Here is an 18,561-nt window from a genome sequence, read left to right as displayed (position 1 = left end):
TAGTTACTTTAAGCTACAAATAAATATTCACTTAGACATTTTTATTTAAATATAGTACAACATTTAGATACAGGTGAACAACTTCTATTAACACTCTACAACATTACCAAGTGCAATTCAATTAAAACATTCTCTATAGTAGTGTTTATCTGTTGTGTGGCAACAATGGCTGCATGTAAAGACCAGAGCTATCACATGCGACCAGCAGTCTCTGCGGGAATTAGGCCCTGGAATGAAATATAAGTATAATTTAACAGGCAGTACATGTAAATGTAATGTTTATTTGGCTTGGGTACCCAAAATGTCTTAAATCATGGCCTTTGTTCATATTTTTTAAACACAGCCTTCATGACAGATACGCTTTCCATTGATCAAGCTAAAGCTAGCCATGGAATGGTTTGTGCTTTTGAGAGAGGTCATTCTAGTTGTACTTCTTCCCATACTCTGTGATCTTACAATCAGTCTTGGTCTGCAGCAGAAGAGCTGGTTGTTAAACTGTTTCCTGAAACTCTTGCTGAGCAAATAAAGTGCAAATGGATTCACACATGAATTAGTGAAAGCCAAGACCCTGGCACAGATGCTGGTGATGTAGTGCAGAACCGAGGTGTCCACTTCTGAATAATGGTAGGATCTATATAAGTAGATGACGTGGTTTGGCAGCCAACAGAAAGCGAAGAGTCCAACAAACACCAGTACTGTTTTAGCTAGGCGCTTGCGAGATTCAATCTGAGGAACAAAATAACAAAAATTTAAATCTTTAGTATGAGGACAAATGTGCACAATTTGTTCCAATTATGGCTATCACCCAATAGGTCACTCTCGTTTGGCTACTAAATCAAAGCTATCCACAGACAAATGCGTTCAGATTATTCAAGCTAGTCACTGTCGAGTCATTGTCGAGTCTGCTACATACAGTGCTACACATACAATTTGCAAATACTTGTTGATTTTATAAAGAATAAGAGATATTTGTTTAAATTAAGAAGGTATGTTATAGCAATATTACATACACCAATGCTGCCCTCTTAAGTGTTCAGGAAGAAAGCAACACACCAAAGGAAGGATGGGGTTAAACTAAATACGTATTTGACAGATTTTTTTGCCAAGGTTGTTTCTTTGGACAAATATACAAATGTAAAATCCATATTTATTTTAGTTTATTTTGCTATTTTCTGAGTTAGGTGCCAAATAATGTATACTGGTTTAAGCATTAAAAATTGGGTTAGAAGCTTATTGTATTTCTGAGCAGCAAGACATCGAAGCACAAACTGGTCGATGTTAAGGGGATCGTTGACAGGTTAATTTGTCCAGGTCAGTAAATGGCAATATACAAACAAGTAAAACAATGCAAAGTATGTGAAAATCAATAACACTCAAAGAAGTAAAGCATGGTGGCTCTAAGCCGCTGACAGGACCAATACTGTATAAAAGTAAGTGGCATTAATTATCACTACATAAAGCCCACCCAATTTTATTGTGTTCTGCTGAAAACCACCCAGTGAGGGCCATGTTTGATGGTAGGCAATGTACGTAGCAGAGAGATCACCGATCAGAGACATCACTTAGCGCTGCGGCCCCAGTCTGATGAGTGCTCTAGACAATCACACAATGGTTGTTTCTCCATGACCAGGAAAGCATAATTATTATTTTTTCATTTGAAACTAATGTACAAATGTATGCGATAAACCAAACAAGGATAATGGAATAAAACATTGCAAATAAAAATTTGTTTTGTAAATGACAGTAAAATAAAATTAACTCATATTTTACTGCTGACAGTATCAGAACTAGGGAACAAAGATACATTTAATTCCAAAAATTTATGTAACGTTATAACCATGTTCCTAATAGATATCCATCCGGTACACTTCAAATTTAATACTAACAATTGAAGCCATTCAAATCAGTTTTAGCTGATATATGAGCAATGAAATTAGTTTTACTGAAGGTGGATGCTATTCTGTATCAGCTATTTGTTTTATATTGTGTTCATTTGCATGGGGCAAAAAATCACAAGATTGAAAGCCACCATTTGTGACATAAAATGGACAGTTTAATGTCCATGATGGCCTCACTAAAAATAATGCATATTAAAGTAGTTTATGAGTACATAATGTGCATTTGTTAACATAAAATAAAGTACTTAACCAAGGGAGAAGCTGCAACTCCAAAGCTACAGCCCGCACTTCTTCGGTGGTGCAACGTTTCTTGTGACTGATTGGCTGATCAATAGACCAACCTTGCAACGCTTACCATGCTAGTCCTCAAGTAATTCACGCTGCAGGAGATGTATCTGGTTGAGCATATCTCCTGCAGAGGATCTAACTGGGAGGTGGGGAAGGGACAATACATTTCTGCAGCACCCCCCTATGCATTTGCAAGGAGGCCACTGTGTACATTTAAAGGAACCTCTCAGCTGCCATATGGATTAAAGTGCATGTCAAAGTTCACGTGTGCCTTTAAATTATACTATTATGAAATTATAACCAGATAGTAGATACTAACATTTTGTATTTTCATTGTACTGATTGTTTTACATAAAAGTATAAACCATGAGAACAATTCAATTATACTTTTAAAACATGTCTAGCAATAGGTAGTTGTAGTATGGCTCAGATAGACACATTAGGAAACCAGAAGCATTGAAACTGTATTTGAAAGGAAACCATATCCTTGTAATAGACATGCTTATAGGGGCCAAAACTTAATAAAGTTTCCATTTATAAAATGGGAAAGTATATCTGCATTTATCTAGATGTTCTAAAACCATCTTCTTCATTTATTCACTACATTTACTTATATCTCATATATTTTGTTTATCAATCAGTGTAAGTTACTTTGAAAGTAAGAAGCTATATAATGTTACTGAAACCCACCTGGCAAATCCACACTCTCTTACAAACCACCTTAAAATGCTATAGAAGATTTCTTGTTGCTAATAATTAGAATAGTTATTGTTATTTCTGCCCAAAATCAAATACCCATTATCTAACAACATTTGTAACTTGAATTATATTTTCTTTAAAAATGTGTTATATTTGTTTCCCATAAGTATGTTAAGTTAATAAACTACTTTTAAGTCAATCCAGCACCAAGATCTGCACCAAGTCCTTTTGCTTCTCTGGCTTGCCAGTTTGAATATTTAGCGTCATTTTCCTATACGGGTACAAACTTTTTAAGAGGTCGCAGCTTCCTGGTATTGAGAACGCAGACACAAGAGGTTCTTTTATTGCCAGCTGGCATGAAAATAGGAAATCACCCAGCATAATTTACAGTGAGGTTTTTACATAATCATGTAATCACCGGATTTTGTTGTAATTAAAAGAAATTCATAACCAAATGTCTACTTTAATCTAAAGTTTCATAAAAATCTGCATTAATACTTTGCAATATAGTTGTATTGAACATTTTAAACATTCTCATTGATTGTCTGTTCATTTTGTATAGATTTGGATCTCTATTCAAGTAAATTGAGATATTAGTTGTTTTAACCTGCTGAGGCCAAATGGAATGACTCGGTCTTAATGGCATCTTGATGATTCATAAAAGTCAACCCAACTGGCAACACACAGTTGAAGTCAAGCTTGCGTCTGGCTGCAATGGAAATCATTTCACAGAATGTAGAGTCAAGCTAAGATTTTTTTAAAAAGTAGAACGTAAAAAGGGGCTCATTTATTGTTCAAACTCTCAATAAATCATTGACATCTAGATACACTCTAAATAAATTCATCATTCAGACAAGCTTGACAGCCAGTCATAACAGTGCCATGATTCTGATGACACCTTGGACTAAGCAAACCTGCCCATATTTGTTTCTATATAAACCCGAAAATTATCTTTGGCATAATGAGAACAATGTCATCCAATTAAAATTCTTTTGTTATAATATCTTGATTGTGACCATTCTAAAATGTAATAGATTGTAGTAAAACTTTTATATTGCAACTTGCTAGTTATGGCAACCGAATGGCATCAAGCCTTCCATAACAATTCATAAAAACGAAGAGCTCAAAACAAGCTAAATACCTCTCCTAAATACATAACAGTTTAATGGCCACAGACTCTGTTGTATATAAACGGTGTTCAGGGTGCCTTAGTTTAATTTAAGCAGCATAAATTAGATGGACATTTCCATCCAAAGTAACTTCAGGTATAAAGGGCTAAATCTATAACAAGAAAAATTCAGTCGGTTGGTTATAACTCAACATAAATACCGTATTGGCTCGAATATAGGCCGCACTTTTTTCCCCCACTTTAAGTCTTTAAAGTGGGGGTGCGGCCTATATTCGGGGTCTAGCAGGCAGCGGGGTTAGGATACAGATCCCCCACAGCGGTGCAGGGGACCTGCATCCTACTCCCCGATATGCTCAGACAGCCCTGCCAGCACTTTCCACGGGGGGGGGGGGTGCCGGCACGGGAGGTTGTCTAAGCGCACGATGCGTTTTACCTCTGCCCCCAAGACTTACCAGAGGAGACTCCCGGGTGTCTTGCGGGGCCGGCGGGGGACATCTACGGAATACGCGTACACAACTTCTGGTGCCGGCACATCAGCTGAGTGCCGGCACCGGAAGTTGTGTACGCGTATTGCGTAGATGTCCCCCGCCAGCCCCGCAAGACACCCGGGAGTCTCCTCTGGTAAATCGGGGGGGGCAGAGTGGCAGCATATCTCGGGGGGGGGGGGAGGACAGTGGCAGCATATCTCGAGGGGGGAGGAGGACAGGTTCAGCATATCTCGGGGGGGGAGACAGAGTGGCAGCATATCTCGGGGGGGGAGACAGAGTGGCAGCATGTTTTTTTGGTGCTTTTTTAAAGAAAAAAACGTTTTCTTTAAAAAAGCACCAAACTTTTAGGGGGCGGCCTATATACGGGGGCGGCCTATATCCGAGCCAATACGGTAGTTTTCGCTAGAATAGTTCTTCATGATACTGAAGCTATAAACAAATGTATGTGTATATGCTGTACTTATCGATTTATCTATATCGTGTTAATTATATATCTTTTTTTTACCCATTCTGCTCATCTTGAAAATTCAACTAAGGTTTCTTTTAATTAAAGCAATAAACTAGACCTGTTATTCATTCTGTAACGTTCCAATCCAAACCTTAATCCAAGTCTTCCTATTGTGAACAACAACAATGGAGAAAGAGACATTGTTCCATAAACTTACTATATATATATACATCATTTTTTTTTTAAAAAGCAGTTCCTCTGAGTTGAGTTGATGGTTGACAAACATATTGCTGCCTCATTTCTTCTACACTCCTTATTTTGGCATTGACAATGACATATTAAAAGCTGCCATGTTAATAATGATGTCATTTATTCCAATAGTCTCACTTAACTCTGATAAGAGATGTTACCTTGAACTGTACTAAATCACCATAACTATGTTTTTACGGAAAAGCATCAAGAAAAACTTCTTTTAGCAGCAGTATAGGAGAACATAATATTGCAAAATTGGATAAATCTATTTAAAATGGAAAGTGATCATCATTAATAGGTCTGTATAAAGTAAATGTTATATACGTCTTTCTAAAAACCAAATTGTCAGGGTTTCAGAATGACTGAAAACAGTACGGTCAACCGTGATCCAACTTTCATTTTGTTTATGGCTCATAAAGGACTAAATAAAGGACAACTTGCGACATGCTGCACAGCCTCACCTTGCCCCCTTTCTATGTCTGTTGTTCTAACACTGTACGTTCCCAAAAGCTTGGCAACTAGTTCCTACCAAAAACAACATAAATGCTAGTTCAGTACACCGTCAAATTAGCATTTAGTTCATGCCAAAACCATTACCACGGATAATTATACTTTTTAAATGATCCCACCCCTTACGGTACTGTCGTCCTCATTTTAAACATACCAATATCTTGACTTTCTATAGAAAAATAATTACTCTTTTATAAGGATTCCTATTGATCAGCACAAAATGCAAAATTAGACCAATATGATGTGCTAGTGACATGTCCTTAATGTGTTAAAAGAGCAGTGAGGCAGTGGGTGTTGAAGATCTATTTTTCCCCTTAGGAATAAATGATATATCATTAATATGGGGCAATTATTCCGGACATAATTCTAGGACAGATTCCTCTCCTTTCACTTGTTACTTTCAACTACTGTTAGATAACAAGGGGAAAGTGTCAGATGTGCTTGACTAATGTTGCTGCGTGTGTTCAGTTGTGCGATTAATTATGAAGAAATTGAAACTCTTACCTGTCTTCTAACATGCACATTTCCTTCCACCGGCATGTTGTAAGCACTTCTAATCAGGTTTTTGGCAATAAAATAATAATATACTGAAATGATAGACAGAGGAATAACGTAGAAGATTAAAAATGACGTCATGGAGTGGATTCTTGGGTGTAGTCCATCTGAATGTGGGTACGGGGCACAGCTAACAAAAGTCTTGTTGGTTTCCTTGTCGTAAAACGGGTGCAAATCTGAAAACACAGCTTCTGGGATCGCAAGAGTCATTGACAATATCCATATTAGTGCAGCCTTGATGCAGATCTTAGTTAAAGCATTGTTGGCCTGAATATCCATGGGCTTTACTATTGCAGTATACCTAGGAGGACAATAAAAAGAGCACTATGTTAAAACCATCAGTCCTGGGAAACCAATTATAACCCGACTGTAAGTGACTGATCGATAAAGGCCCGTTAATAGCGTTGAAGCAAGATTGTGTCTCCCTCAGTATCCATATGCATGTATCACATTCAATGCCTACAGAACTCTTTATTAACCCCTTAGTTCCCCTATAGACGTACCGGGACGTCCAAAAAACGCCCACAAAGAAACCCCTATGGACGTCCCGGTACGTCCAGCCCTTCGTGCAGCGTCAGGGACACATCCCTGCCGCTGCACGGGAGACCAGGCTGTCATTTGACAGCCTGGACTCCCCACTGACAGCAGAAGCCGGCTTTGCCGGCTTTTTGCTGTCCGATCGCCCGTAACAGCTTCCGGCATGAAAGCCGGTAAGCTGTTACCGGTAAACTGCCCGATCGCGCAGTTGCAATCGCGCGATCGGGCATTCCCTTCCGGGTTACGTCACTGCTGACGTAACCCGGAAGGTCATCGGAGGGCAGGATATCCCCGAGGCACAGAGATGCTGCGATCTCTATGCAGGTCTGTGAGGACCTGCATAGAGATCACAGTGTGATCGGTGCAGGGGGATCGCGGGGAGGGGAGTGAGAAACCATCTCTCTCACTCCCCCTCCCGTCCTGTAGGGGAAAAGCAGAAAAAAAAAAACGGTTATTCATTTAAAAATAATATTAAATAAATCATTAAAATATTAATATAAATAATACAAAAAAAAATTATAATGTGGGCTGTGATGTCATTGTGACATCACTGACATGTTCACAAGGTCCCTAGGAGGACCTCTAACCATTACTGTGTAAAAATAATATATAAAAAATAAAAAAAAAATGTAAAAAAATTAAAATAAAATAAAAATTAAAAAAAAATATATAAAAAAAGATAATAAAAAAATTATTAAAAAACCTTACTTCCCATTGCCCTAGCATAACATCTAGCCAGTATAACCCTCCTTCCCCCGTTCACAAACCCCAAACCCGTTAAGCCATAGGCATAAAAATTATACAAAATTGTACACCTAATAGAACGCTCCCTGGTGCTGGGAAAGTCTGGAAAATCTATATAAATTAGGTATTTCTGAAATCAGGACACCTGAATTGATAAACTTGGAGGGGATTTTCAATCACTTTACCTAATTTTGTGAGGATTCAGAGGGAAAATGTAAAAAAAATTAGTTTATTTTTCTAATCTTCGCTAGTTTTTACTAAATTTCTCATTCTAAATTTTCAGCTAATCACCCAACTATGGTATCAAACGAAAGCTCTATCTCTCCTTGAAAAAACAATATATAGTTTACATGGGTACACTATTCACAGGAACAGAGAATCATCGCTAAACCGACATACCCCAAAAATGGCAAAATTGCTCTGGGCTTTGAGGTACCAAAAACCCCTGGGATTGAAGGGGTTAAAGAATTGGAGGGAGATTTTACTGTAGAATTATTCCCTAAATATTTATATATTTCCTGTCTGCAGTTTTGACCATTGTATTTCATGTCTACTGTTTTATTCTGTAGTCAATCTTAAAATACTATTCATTGTAATTGTAGCTGTTGTAATTCAGTAACTATGAATGTATTCTGTCACAAAAATGTATAGAAACACAAAAGTCCAATATCAAGACAGGATCTGACAGTGCCGTATAGACACAGATGGGTCTTGTAAAATGTTGGAGACCAGCTCTGCAATAAACTCGGGTGGGGGGGGAAATAAGTATCAGTAGATAAATAGCATGGGGGGTCCTCAATCTCTCACAAGAACGATTGTGCAAATCTTACTTTTAATGCAAGTAATGTTTAATAATTTTCTTAAGAGCTAATAAACTTTACTGAAACTTAAACATTTTCTTATGAATACAATTTACATTTTATTATCCTAGAGTGTGAAAAAGTCAGCATGAATTTAGAAGAAATTGATGGAATCTTAGTTATTGATGTTTCTATATCTGCAGCATAATTATTCATATTGTCTCCAATTGTTTCATTATTCTTCATAAAAATATAACTCTCTTATGTCACTATTTCCATATCACTTTTATTTGCTTTTGCCTTATATATAATCATTCCTGTACTCTTTCTTATCATCTTTCTCATTTCTCTCCGTGTTGTCTATTTATGCATAAACTAATAAACTACAGAGCCTGTTCTTTTTCATAGCATTGTTTCTGAGCAGATTTTTATTCATCTTATTGGAAGTACTTCCCTGTCAACCGGGACCCCCCTCCCCCCGGCTGCAATGATTTGGAGATGTTGTGCCACCACCCCTAAATAAAGATATCAAATGTATCAGAGGCTCAAGGAAGCACTTAGTCCATTCTGTTCTCTTTTACATGCTTTCTATACGGTCTCCTTTATTGAATATGTGTCAGGCAGGACAAACACTGGGCCGCTTACCTGCACTTGTCGCAGAGCAGTAGTGTAGGCAGCCCTCTCCGTCCACAGCATCATTATCTATCTCTGGGGAGGGTGTATATTTGCACACTGGTTGCTGCCAACATGGCATGAGTAAGCATACCAAGCTCAGAATATGCCAGAATGAGTTCCATAACAAAAAAAACCCCTGTGTGTCATATTTCCAAACATTATTAATGATCTCAAATGGTAAGCAAACACCTAGTGCTATTTAATATTAAATAAGTACAATTTCAGCAATCACACTACTAAGCAACTTATTGGCATCTGACACAGGATACCTTATCCAGTGGAAAGAATAAAGACAATAAATCTTTACACTGTTTATAACCACGTTGACTCTGCTTAGTTGTAAATGGACTGCACACACTTTGGAACCTGATCTAAAAGTAACAAGGTATAATTAATGTTTGTACCTCCAACATGTTTGTTATTGCATTGGCAGATAAAACATTGGATGAGAACCACAAACATAACATAAAAGAACATTTGTAACAGTCCTGATATTGTAAAAGCTTTCTTGTGAAAATGACGCGTTGACCATCTATGTAAACTTAAATGATTTAATTCTTACAATAAGCTGTTAAACCAGGTTTACCTGTTGTGACATTGCCTTACACAAGTCAAGAATGTTCTACAAGAGCTCATAGAGGGAAAGTATCCTTATATAAATAATTGATTTAAATGAAATGTAATATTGAAAAGAGAATAAGATAATAGGTTAAGGTGAAGAAAGATTTAGAAATAGGTTAAAGAAAAACAGGAAGGAACAGAGTAAAATGGAAATTTTACTTTAGGTTCTTAGTTCTTGGCAAAGATAGATGAAAAATATATAGATAGAGTAATTCATAATGTGAGCCATCATTAACTTTACCTTGTATGTATATTAATTTTCAAGCATGCAAACCATCTGGTTTTCTTAAACAGACGTCAGACACCACCAGTAGCTTGTCATGTTTCCATTAAGCAGTCACTGAGACTGGGATGTGGTATACAGTAGAGTAGAGTTGAAGAATGAATTAAAACTAAAGAACGCAGAGGAAAGACCAGTGTGGTAAAGATAAGACATGACACAGAATGCAAGTTAACGATGAGAAGGGTAATATTATAGGTTCCACTAGTGTGTACTGGTTCTCAGGAAAAGCTCTGTGGCCATTTTTTCCATTTAAGAGGTATATATGTAGCCATATTGGTCCAAGAGAGGTGTCAACATAGAGAAATATGTAAAGTCGCATGTGCTTCTGGTACATCTGAAGAAGAGACACCTTAGGTCCCAAAAACAAATGTACAAAATGTTCTGTGATGAACAAATAAAAGTTATTACCGTCAACAAAAAACTCCTACCAAAAGAAGACATTTCCTACGCCATCAAGAAACCGGTCAGAATGGAAGAGAGACAGCAAGCTGGTCCAATAGCTTGAAAAGCACATACTAAACAACTAAGACAATATTTGCATCCAGGGAACAGGATCTCTAACAAAACACTCATGACAACTGTAAGTACTGTAAGGGATGTACTGAGAAAACCTTAGTAAAAGACACATCAACAGTGTATAGAAAAAAAAGACTGTCATAAACATCTTTGGTGCATTTTTATTTATGGATATGTTTCCTTGGGAATCTCTTGCGGTTCTCCCAAAGTCTAAAAGTGGGTCTTGACATGGAGCTCTCTGCTCACTGCGCCAAACCAGTTCTCAAAACAAACTAACAGGACTAGATTTAGTAATTATCACATTCTATTCCAATAAAGACATTAAAAATTCTAGACCATTGGTGTGCCTTAAGGTCCAGGTTGTTAACCAGTGACCTAGAGAAACGCCAACTGGACCTCACTGCCAAGGTCAAGGAGTGGTTGAAACCTGGGCCTGGGGTTGTTGGATCCCTTGTGGATCCATGTGGGTGTATCTGGTCTGATATGCTGATGGAAATGTTTAGTTAATCTAAGCCTTTTTTGTGTGCTTAGTAGTCTTTCATATTCAATACCAAATAAGTGTTTAAAATGTTACATAGACCGTACAGATGGAAACAAGTCCTTGAGAATATTATTAATTCAGAAATGCTTGATGCTATTATAAAGCAGAGTCTGTTTTTCAAAAATTGCAATTGAAAATATATTACACCCACCAGAAACCTTGTTATTGCATTATAGTTGTAGATATGCTAAAATGGCAAAAGTTATAAAATATAAAATATGCAATTTGTTAATATTTTTTATGGCAATAGAATTCTATAAACCTAAAACAACAATACTATATATTTGGTAGCAAGCTTAGGTTCTAAATTAGGTTTAATAAATCATCTAAAACAGAGGTGTCTGGTGGCCCAGAGGTCAAGACTAGAGCTACCCCGCAGTTGTGTCCTCATGGACAAATACAATTGTTATAACACAGCCCTCTTTTAATGTTTATTCTAATAAGGAAATTATGTAAGAGTTGAACAGGCGGAATTTCTGTTTGTAGAGCTAAATTGATTACTGCACAAAGATAAATCTAAAAATAAATTTAATAACTTAGACTAATTAATTGTTCATTGCTTCCTTTTTATATTCTTCTAATGAATTGTCCTGTGTGACAATGGAAATGACCTCAGGGTAACCATCTACTTTTTTTAAACAGAACCTAGCAATGTTTCAGACCTTACTGCACATAATTATTAATATTTAACAATGCCACTACCAAATAACTTGCCCTAACAAATAAGTAATCCCTTATTTAATATAAGCTTCTTGTTTCTTCAATGTTTCCAATGGCTAAATTGTATGGTTTTTTACTAAAAACAAACACCTATGCAATGTCATTCTTGGATATAAACAGTGGTGTAGCCAGTCCAAAGTTGTTCACAAAGGGCCAGTCCAGGTCAGACATGCTTGTGTGTGAGCATGTATGTATGTGTGTGTCAGGTTGAATGTATATATATATATATATATATATATATATATATATATATATATATATATATATATATATATATATATATATATTGTGACAGAAAGCAGGGGATGATAATGGAGGGAGTGTACTTATCCCCTTATATTTTGCAGGGTGGTTACCCACAATAGTTTCTACTAGCCCCAGGGAGATGTATTGTTAAGAATGTAATTGCTGATGTCTGTTATTTGTGTATTTTGGGTCCCTGGGGTGGAGCATTTGGAGAGTAGGGCGGGCCGGTGCTCCACTCCACATTTTGTGAGCAGCCGAAGACCAGCAGGTGAGAATCCAGTCCGGAGATTCACAGAAACTCTCCTACTACTCACCTGGTTCCACTAATTAATGGGAGAGGCAGTTAAGTAGCCTCCTGATCTACTGAGTGCTGCCAATATTATATACAATTTGTTATTTTGTTTGTTGGGAACGGATAAGCTGTCCAACTGCAGCTAGGCTGGAGAACTGTGTATTAGTTAGTGCTCACGAGAGCAAGGCTTTTTGTTTTGATTTATTTATTTTCTGTAATGCCTGTGATGACAAAATAAAAACAGGCCCAGCCTTTTATTTTACCCTCCTCGTGTCTGAGCCGTCTCTGCAGCCTGGAAGACTGTGTGTAAGTAAAGATTCCCGGACAGAGTACCAAGTGAAGGGGTATTGTGTCACAATATATATAATTGTGTGAGTAGGGATGTATAGCTAGCATGAGTTTGTATGTGTACATGTGTGTTAGCATGAGTGTGAGTGCATATATATGTGTGTGTGTGTGTGTGTGTGTGTGTGTGTGAGAGAGGGAGTATGTGTTAACATACAGTGTGTAGGGTGTGTGTTACTGAGTATGTGCGTGTGCAGGACCTCCCCCGGGTTAGCCCCCCCATATTAAATTTTTTTACAAAAGATCATGGCATTTGTTAGATCATTGTTAGATCAGGTTTGATCAACTGTTTTTTTCGTTAGATCTACTCTAAAATAGGCAATATTAACAATCTTTTTCAGGGGGGGCTAACCCGTAGCCAGCCCCCCCTCAACAAAAATTTCAACAAAATGTTACTGATTATGATAGCTCTACGTTAGATCAGGTTTGATCAGACAAAATTTTTGTTAGATCTAGTCTAATTACTGAGATATTGCATATTTAATGAGGGGGGGCTGGCCCCCCCTCAACTGAAATTTTGATTTTTTTTAATGGATCTTGGTAGATATTCGTTAGATCAGGTTAGATCAACAGTTTTTTTCGTTAGATCTACCACGCAGGAGGCGGTATTCACAATCTTATTTTGTGTGCGGGGGATGGGTACACATACGGTCTGGCCCCCCCTCAACTGAAATTTGGATTTTTTTTAATGGATCTTGGTAGATATTCGTTAGATCAGGTTAGATCAACTGTTTTTTTCGTTAGATCTATCACACAGGAGGCGATATTCACAATCCTATTTTGTGTGCGGGGGATGGGTATACATAGGGGCTGGCCCCCCCTCAACTGAAATTTGGATTTTTTTTAATGGATCTTGGTAGATATTCGTTAGATCAGGTTAGATCAACAGTTTTTTTCGTTAGATCTATCACACAGGAGGCGATATTCACAATCCTATTTTGTGTGCGGGTAATGGGTATACATAGGGGCTGGCCCCCCCTCAACTGAAATTTGGATTTTTTTTAATGGATCTTGGTAGATATTCGTTAGATCAGGTTAGATCAACAGTTTTTTTCGTTAGATCTACCACGCAGGAGGCGGTATTCACAATCCTATTTTGTGTGCGGGGGATGGGTACACATACGGTCTGGCCCCCCCTCAACTGAAATTTGGATTTTTTTTAATGGATCTTGGTAGATATTCGTTAGATCAGGTTAGATCAACAGTTTTTTTCGTTAGATCTATCACACAGGAGGCGATATTCACAATCCTATTTTGTGTGCGGGGGATGGGTATACATAGGGGCTGGCCCCCCCTCAACTGAAATTTGGATTTTTTTTAATGGATCTTGGTAGATATTCGTTAGATCAGGTTAGATCAACAGTTTTTTTCGTTAGATCTACCACGCAGGAGGCGGTATTCACAATCCTATTTTGTGTGCGGGGGATGGGTACACATACGGTCTGGCCCCCCCTCAACTGAAATTTGGATTTTTTTTAATGGATCTTGGTAGATATTCGTTAGATCAGGTTAGATCAACAGTTTTTTTCGTTAGATCTATCACACAGGAGGCGATATTCACAATCCTATTTTGTGTGCGGGTAATGGGTATACATAGGGGCTGGCCCCCCCTCAACTGAAATTTGGATTTTTTTTAATGGATCTTGGTAGATATTCGTTAGATCAGGTTAGATCAACAGTTTTTTTCGTTAGATCTACCACGCAGGAGGCGGTATTCACAATCCTATTTTGTGTGCGGGGGATGGGTACACATACGGTCTGGCCCCCCCTCAACTGAAATTTGGATTTTTTTTAATGGATCTTGGTAGATATTCGTTAGATCAGGTTAGATCAACAGTTTTTTTCGTTAGATCTATCACGCAGGAGGCGATATTCACAATCCTATTTTGTGTGCGGGGGATGGGTATACATAGGGGCTGGCCCCCCCTCAACTGAAATTTGGATTTTTTTTAATGGATCTTGGTAGATATTCGTTAGATCAGGTTAGATCAACAGTTTTTTTCGTTAGATCTACCACGCAGGAGGCGGTATTCACAATCCTATTTTGTGTGCGGGGGATGGGTACACATACGGTCTGGCCCCCCCTCAACTGAAATTTGGATTTTTTTTAATGGATCTTGGTAGATATTCGTTAGATCAGGTTAGATCAACAGTTTTTTTCGTTAGATCTATCACACAAGAGGGGGTATTGACAATCCTATATAGTGTGCGGGGGGATGGGAATACCGTGTTTCCCCGAAAGTAAGACAGCGTCTTACTTTCTTTTTATCCCTAAAAGCCCCACTATGTCTTACTTTCGGGGTATGTCTTATATTGGGAAAATTTTTTCGAATTTAATGCTTTCCTACCTTTCCTTTCTTCTTTCAGCTTCTTTTCCTCCTCTTCGCCAGTTCTTGTCTCCTTCCGGGTCAGAGGGCACGGACAGCGGTGGGCGCGGCTTCAGTGTTGTGCGCCGGGATCTGACAAGAAACCCCGGCGCACAACAGCTGTTGCCGCGCAGATCACAAGGGAGCGGTATCGGAGGTCATTAACAGACCTCCGGCTCCCTTGAGTGATTTTAAGCCGGGTTGAACCCGGCTTAAAATCACTCAAGGGAGCCGGAGGTCTGTTAAAGACCTCCGATACCGCTCCCTTGCGAGCCTGCTCCTCCAGCGGCGGACATTACTGTCCGTCTCTGGAGGGGTGCCGGGTGCCGCAGGTTGGCACCCCCTGGAGTGTGGCGCCCTGTGCGGTCGCACACCCCAAAGGTCGGCCCTGCTCTAAGGGGCCGGCCTTAGGGGTCTGCGGCCGCACAGGGTTTAAATAAAAACATCGGGGTTTTTTTTCAACTTTATTTAACATCCTCCATGTTAAATAAAGTTAAAAAAACTTTATTTAACATCCTCCATGTTAAATAAAGTTTTTTTTAACTTTATTTAACATGGAGGATGTTAAATAAAGTTAAAAAAAAAACCCCGATGTTTTAATTTAAATCCTGTGCGGCCGCAGACACGTAAGGCCGGCCTTGGTGGGGACTTCCCGGCCCCTTAGAGTGGCGGACCCGGTCGCAGGTGCGGCGGGCCTAAGGGGCAGGCGCCCCTTATGCCCTGCGTTAATGCGGCCGTAGGCCGTAGGCAAATCCCCCGTGTTTCCCCGAAAGTAAGACATATGTCTTACTTTCGGGGTACGGCTTATATTAGCTGACCCCTCTGAAACTCCCGATACGTCTTACTATCGGGGGTGTCTTACTATCGGGGAAACACGGTACATATGGGTTGTCCCTCCAACCGAAACAAACTGTTGATCTAACCAGATCTAACGAATATCTACCAAAATCCATAATTGTTTTTCCAAATTTCAGTTGAGGGGGGGCCAGCCCGTATGTATACCCATCCCCCCGCACATAAAATAGGATTGTGAATACCGCCTCCTGCGTGGTAGATCTAACGAAAAAAACAGTTGATCTAACCGGATCTAACGAATATCTACCAAAATCCATTAAAAAAAATCCAAATTTCAGTTGAGGGGGGGCCAGCCCCTATGTATACCCATTACCCGCACACAAAATAGGATTGTGAATATCGCCTCCTGTGTGATAGATCTAACGAAAAAAACTGTTGATCTAACCTGATCTAACGAATATCTACCAAGATCCATTAAAAAAAATCCAAATTTCAGTTGAGGGGGGGCCAGACCGTATGTGTACCCATCCCCCGCACACAAAATAGGATTGTGAATACCGCCTCCTGCGTGGTAGATCTAACGAAAAAAACTGTTGATCTAACCTGATCTAACGAATATCTACCAAGATCCATTAAAAAAAATCCAAATTTCAGTTGAGGGGGGGCCAGACCGTATGTGTACCCATCCCCCGCACACAAAATAGGATTGTGAATACCGCCTCCTGCGTGGTAGATCTAACGAAAAAAACTGTTGATCTAACCTGATCTAACGAATATCTACCAAGATCCATTAAAAAAAATCCAAATTTCAGTTGAGGGGGGGCCAGCCCCTATGTATACCCATCCCCCGCACACAAAATAGGATTGTGAATATCGCCTCCTGTGTGATAGATCTAACGAAAAAAACTGTTGATCTAACCTGATCTAACGAATATCTACCAAGATCCATTAAAAAAAATCCAAATTTCAGTTGAGGGGGGGCCAGCCCCTATGTATACCCATCCCCCGCACACAAAATAGGATTGTGAATATCGCCTCCTGTGTGATAGATCTAACGAAAAAAACTGTTGATCTAACCTGATCTAACGAATATCTACCAAGATCCATTAAAAAAAATCCAAATTTCAGTTGAGGGGGGGCCAGCCCCTATGTATACCCATCCCCCGCACACAAAATAGGATTGTGAATATCGCCTCCTGTGTGATAGATCTAACGAAAAAAACAGTTGATCTAACCTGATCTAACGAATATCTACCAAGATCCATTAAAAAAAATCCAAATTTCAGTTGAGGGGGGCCAGCCCCTATGTATACCCATCCCCCGCACACAAAATAGGATTGTGAATATCGCCTCCTGTGTGATAGATCTAACGAAAAAAACAGTTGATCTAACCTGATCTAACGAATATCTACCAAGATCCATTAAAAAAAATCCAAATTTCAGTTGAGGGGGGGCCAGACCGTATGTGTACCCATCCCCCGCACACAAAATAGGATTGTGAATACCGCCTCCTGCGTGGTAGATCTAACGAAAAAAACTGTTGATCTAACCTGATCTAACGAATATCTACCAAGATCCATTAAAAAAAATCCAAATTTCAGTTGAGGGGGGGCCAGACCGTATGTGTACCCATCCCCCGCACACAAAATAGGATTGTGAATACCGCCTCCTGCGTGGTAGATCTAACGAAAAAAACTGTTGATCTAACCTGATCTAACGAATATCTACCAAGATCCATTAAAAAAAATCCAAATTTCAGTTGAGGGGGGGCCAGCCCCTATGTATACCCATCCCCCACACACAAAATAGGATTGTGAATATCGCCTCCTGTGTGATAGATCTAACGAAAAAAACTGTTGATCTAACCTGATCTAACGAATATCTACCAAGATCCATTAAAAAAAATCCAAATTTCAGTTGAGGGGGGCCAGCCCCTATGTATACCCATCCCCCGCACACAAAATAGGATTGTGAATATCGCCTCCTGTGTGATAGATCTAACGAAAAAAACAGTTGATCCAACCTGATCTAACGAATATCTACCAAGATCCATTAAAAAAAATCCAAATTTCAGTTGAGGGGGGGCCAGACCGTATGTGTACCCATCCCCCGCACACAAAATAGGATTGTGAATACCGCCTCCTGCGTGGTAGATCTAACGAAAAAAACTGTTGATCTAACCTGATCTAACGAATATCTACCAAGATCCATTAAAAAAAATCCAAATTTCAGTTGAGGGGGGGCCAGACCGTATGTATACCCATCCCCCGCACACAAAATAGGATTGTGAATATCGCCTCCTGTGTGATAGATCTAACGAAAAAAACTGTTGATCTAACCTGATCTAACGAATATCTACCAAGATCCATTAAAAAAAAATCAAAATTTCAGTTGAGGGGGGGCCAGACCGTATGTGTACCCATCCCCCGCACACAAAATAGGATTGTGAATACCGCCTCCTGCGTGGTAGATCTAACGAAAAAAACAGTTGATCTAACCTGATCTAACGAATATCTACCAAGATCCATTAAAAAAAATCCAAATTTCAGTTGAGGGGGGGCCAGCCCCCCCTCATTAAATATGCAATATCTCAGTAATTAGACTAGATCTAACAAAAATGTTGTCTGATCAAACCTGATCTAACGTAGAGCTATCATAATCAGTAACATTTTGTTGAAATTTTTGTTGAGGGGGGGCTGGCTACGGGTTAGCCCCCCCTGAAAAAGATTGTTAATATTGCCTATTTTAGAGTAGATCTAACGAAAAAAACAGTTGATCAAACCTGATCTAACAATGATCTAACAAATGCCATG

The 18,561-nt window shown here is 39.0% G+C and overlaps 1 protein-coding gene across 1 annotated transcript in view; it reads right to left on the bottom strand.

Annotated features, from left to right (window-relative positions):
* Window positions 1–333: 333 nt before the first annotated feature.
* LOC149286052 (gastrin-releasing peptide receptor-like) overlaps window positions 334–18,561 on the bottom strand; it is a 38,226-nt gene continuing 19,998 nt past the window's right edge. The window contains exons 2-3 of the mRNA XM_089494480.1: window positions 6,217–6,568; window positions 334–726 (exon numbers count right to left, since the gene is read on the bottom strand). Of these exons, the coding sequence (XP_089350606.1) occupies window positions 334–726; window positions 6,217–6,568 (745 nt within the window). The remainder of the gene's footprint in view (window positions 727–6,216; window positions 6,569–18,561) is intronic.

This window comes from Sceloporus occidentalis, unplaced genomic scaffold, assembly GCF_023333645.1.
Source record: "Sceloporus occidentalis isolate IW3139 unplaced genomic scaffold, rSceOcc1.0.p SCAF_72, whole genome shotgun sequence".
In the NCBI taxonomy this organism is placed as follows: Eukaryota; Metazoa; Chordata; class Lepidosauria; order Squamata; family Phrynosomatidae; genus Sceloporus; species Sceloporus occidentalis.
Note: the sequence above shows the minus strand (reverse complement) of the source record. Positions and strands in the feature narration are given on the sequence as shown.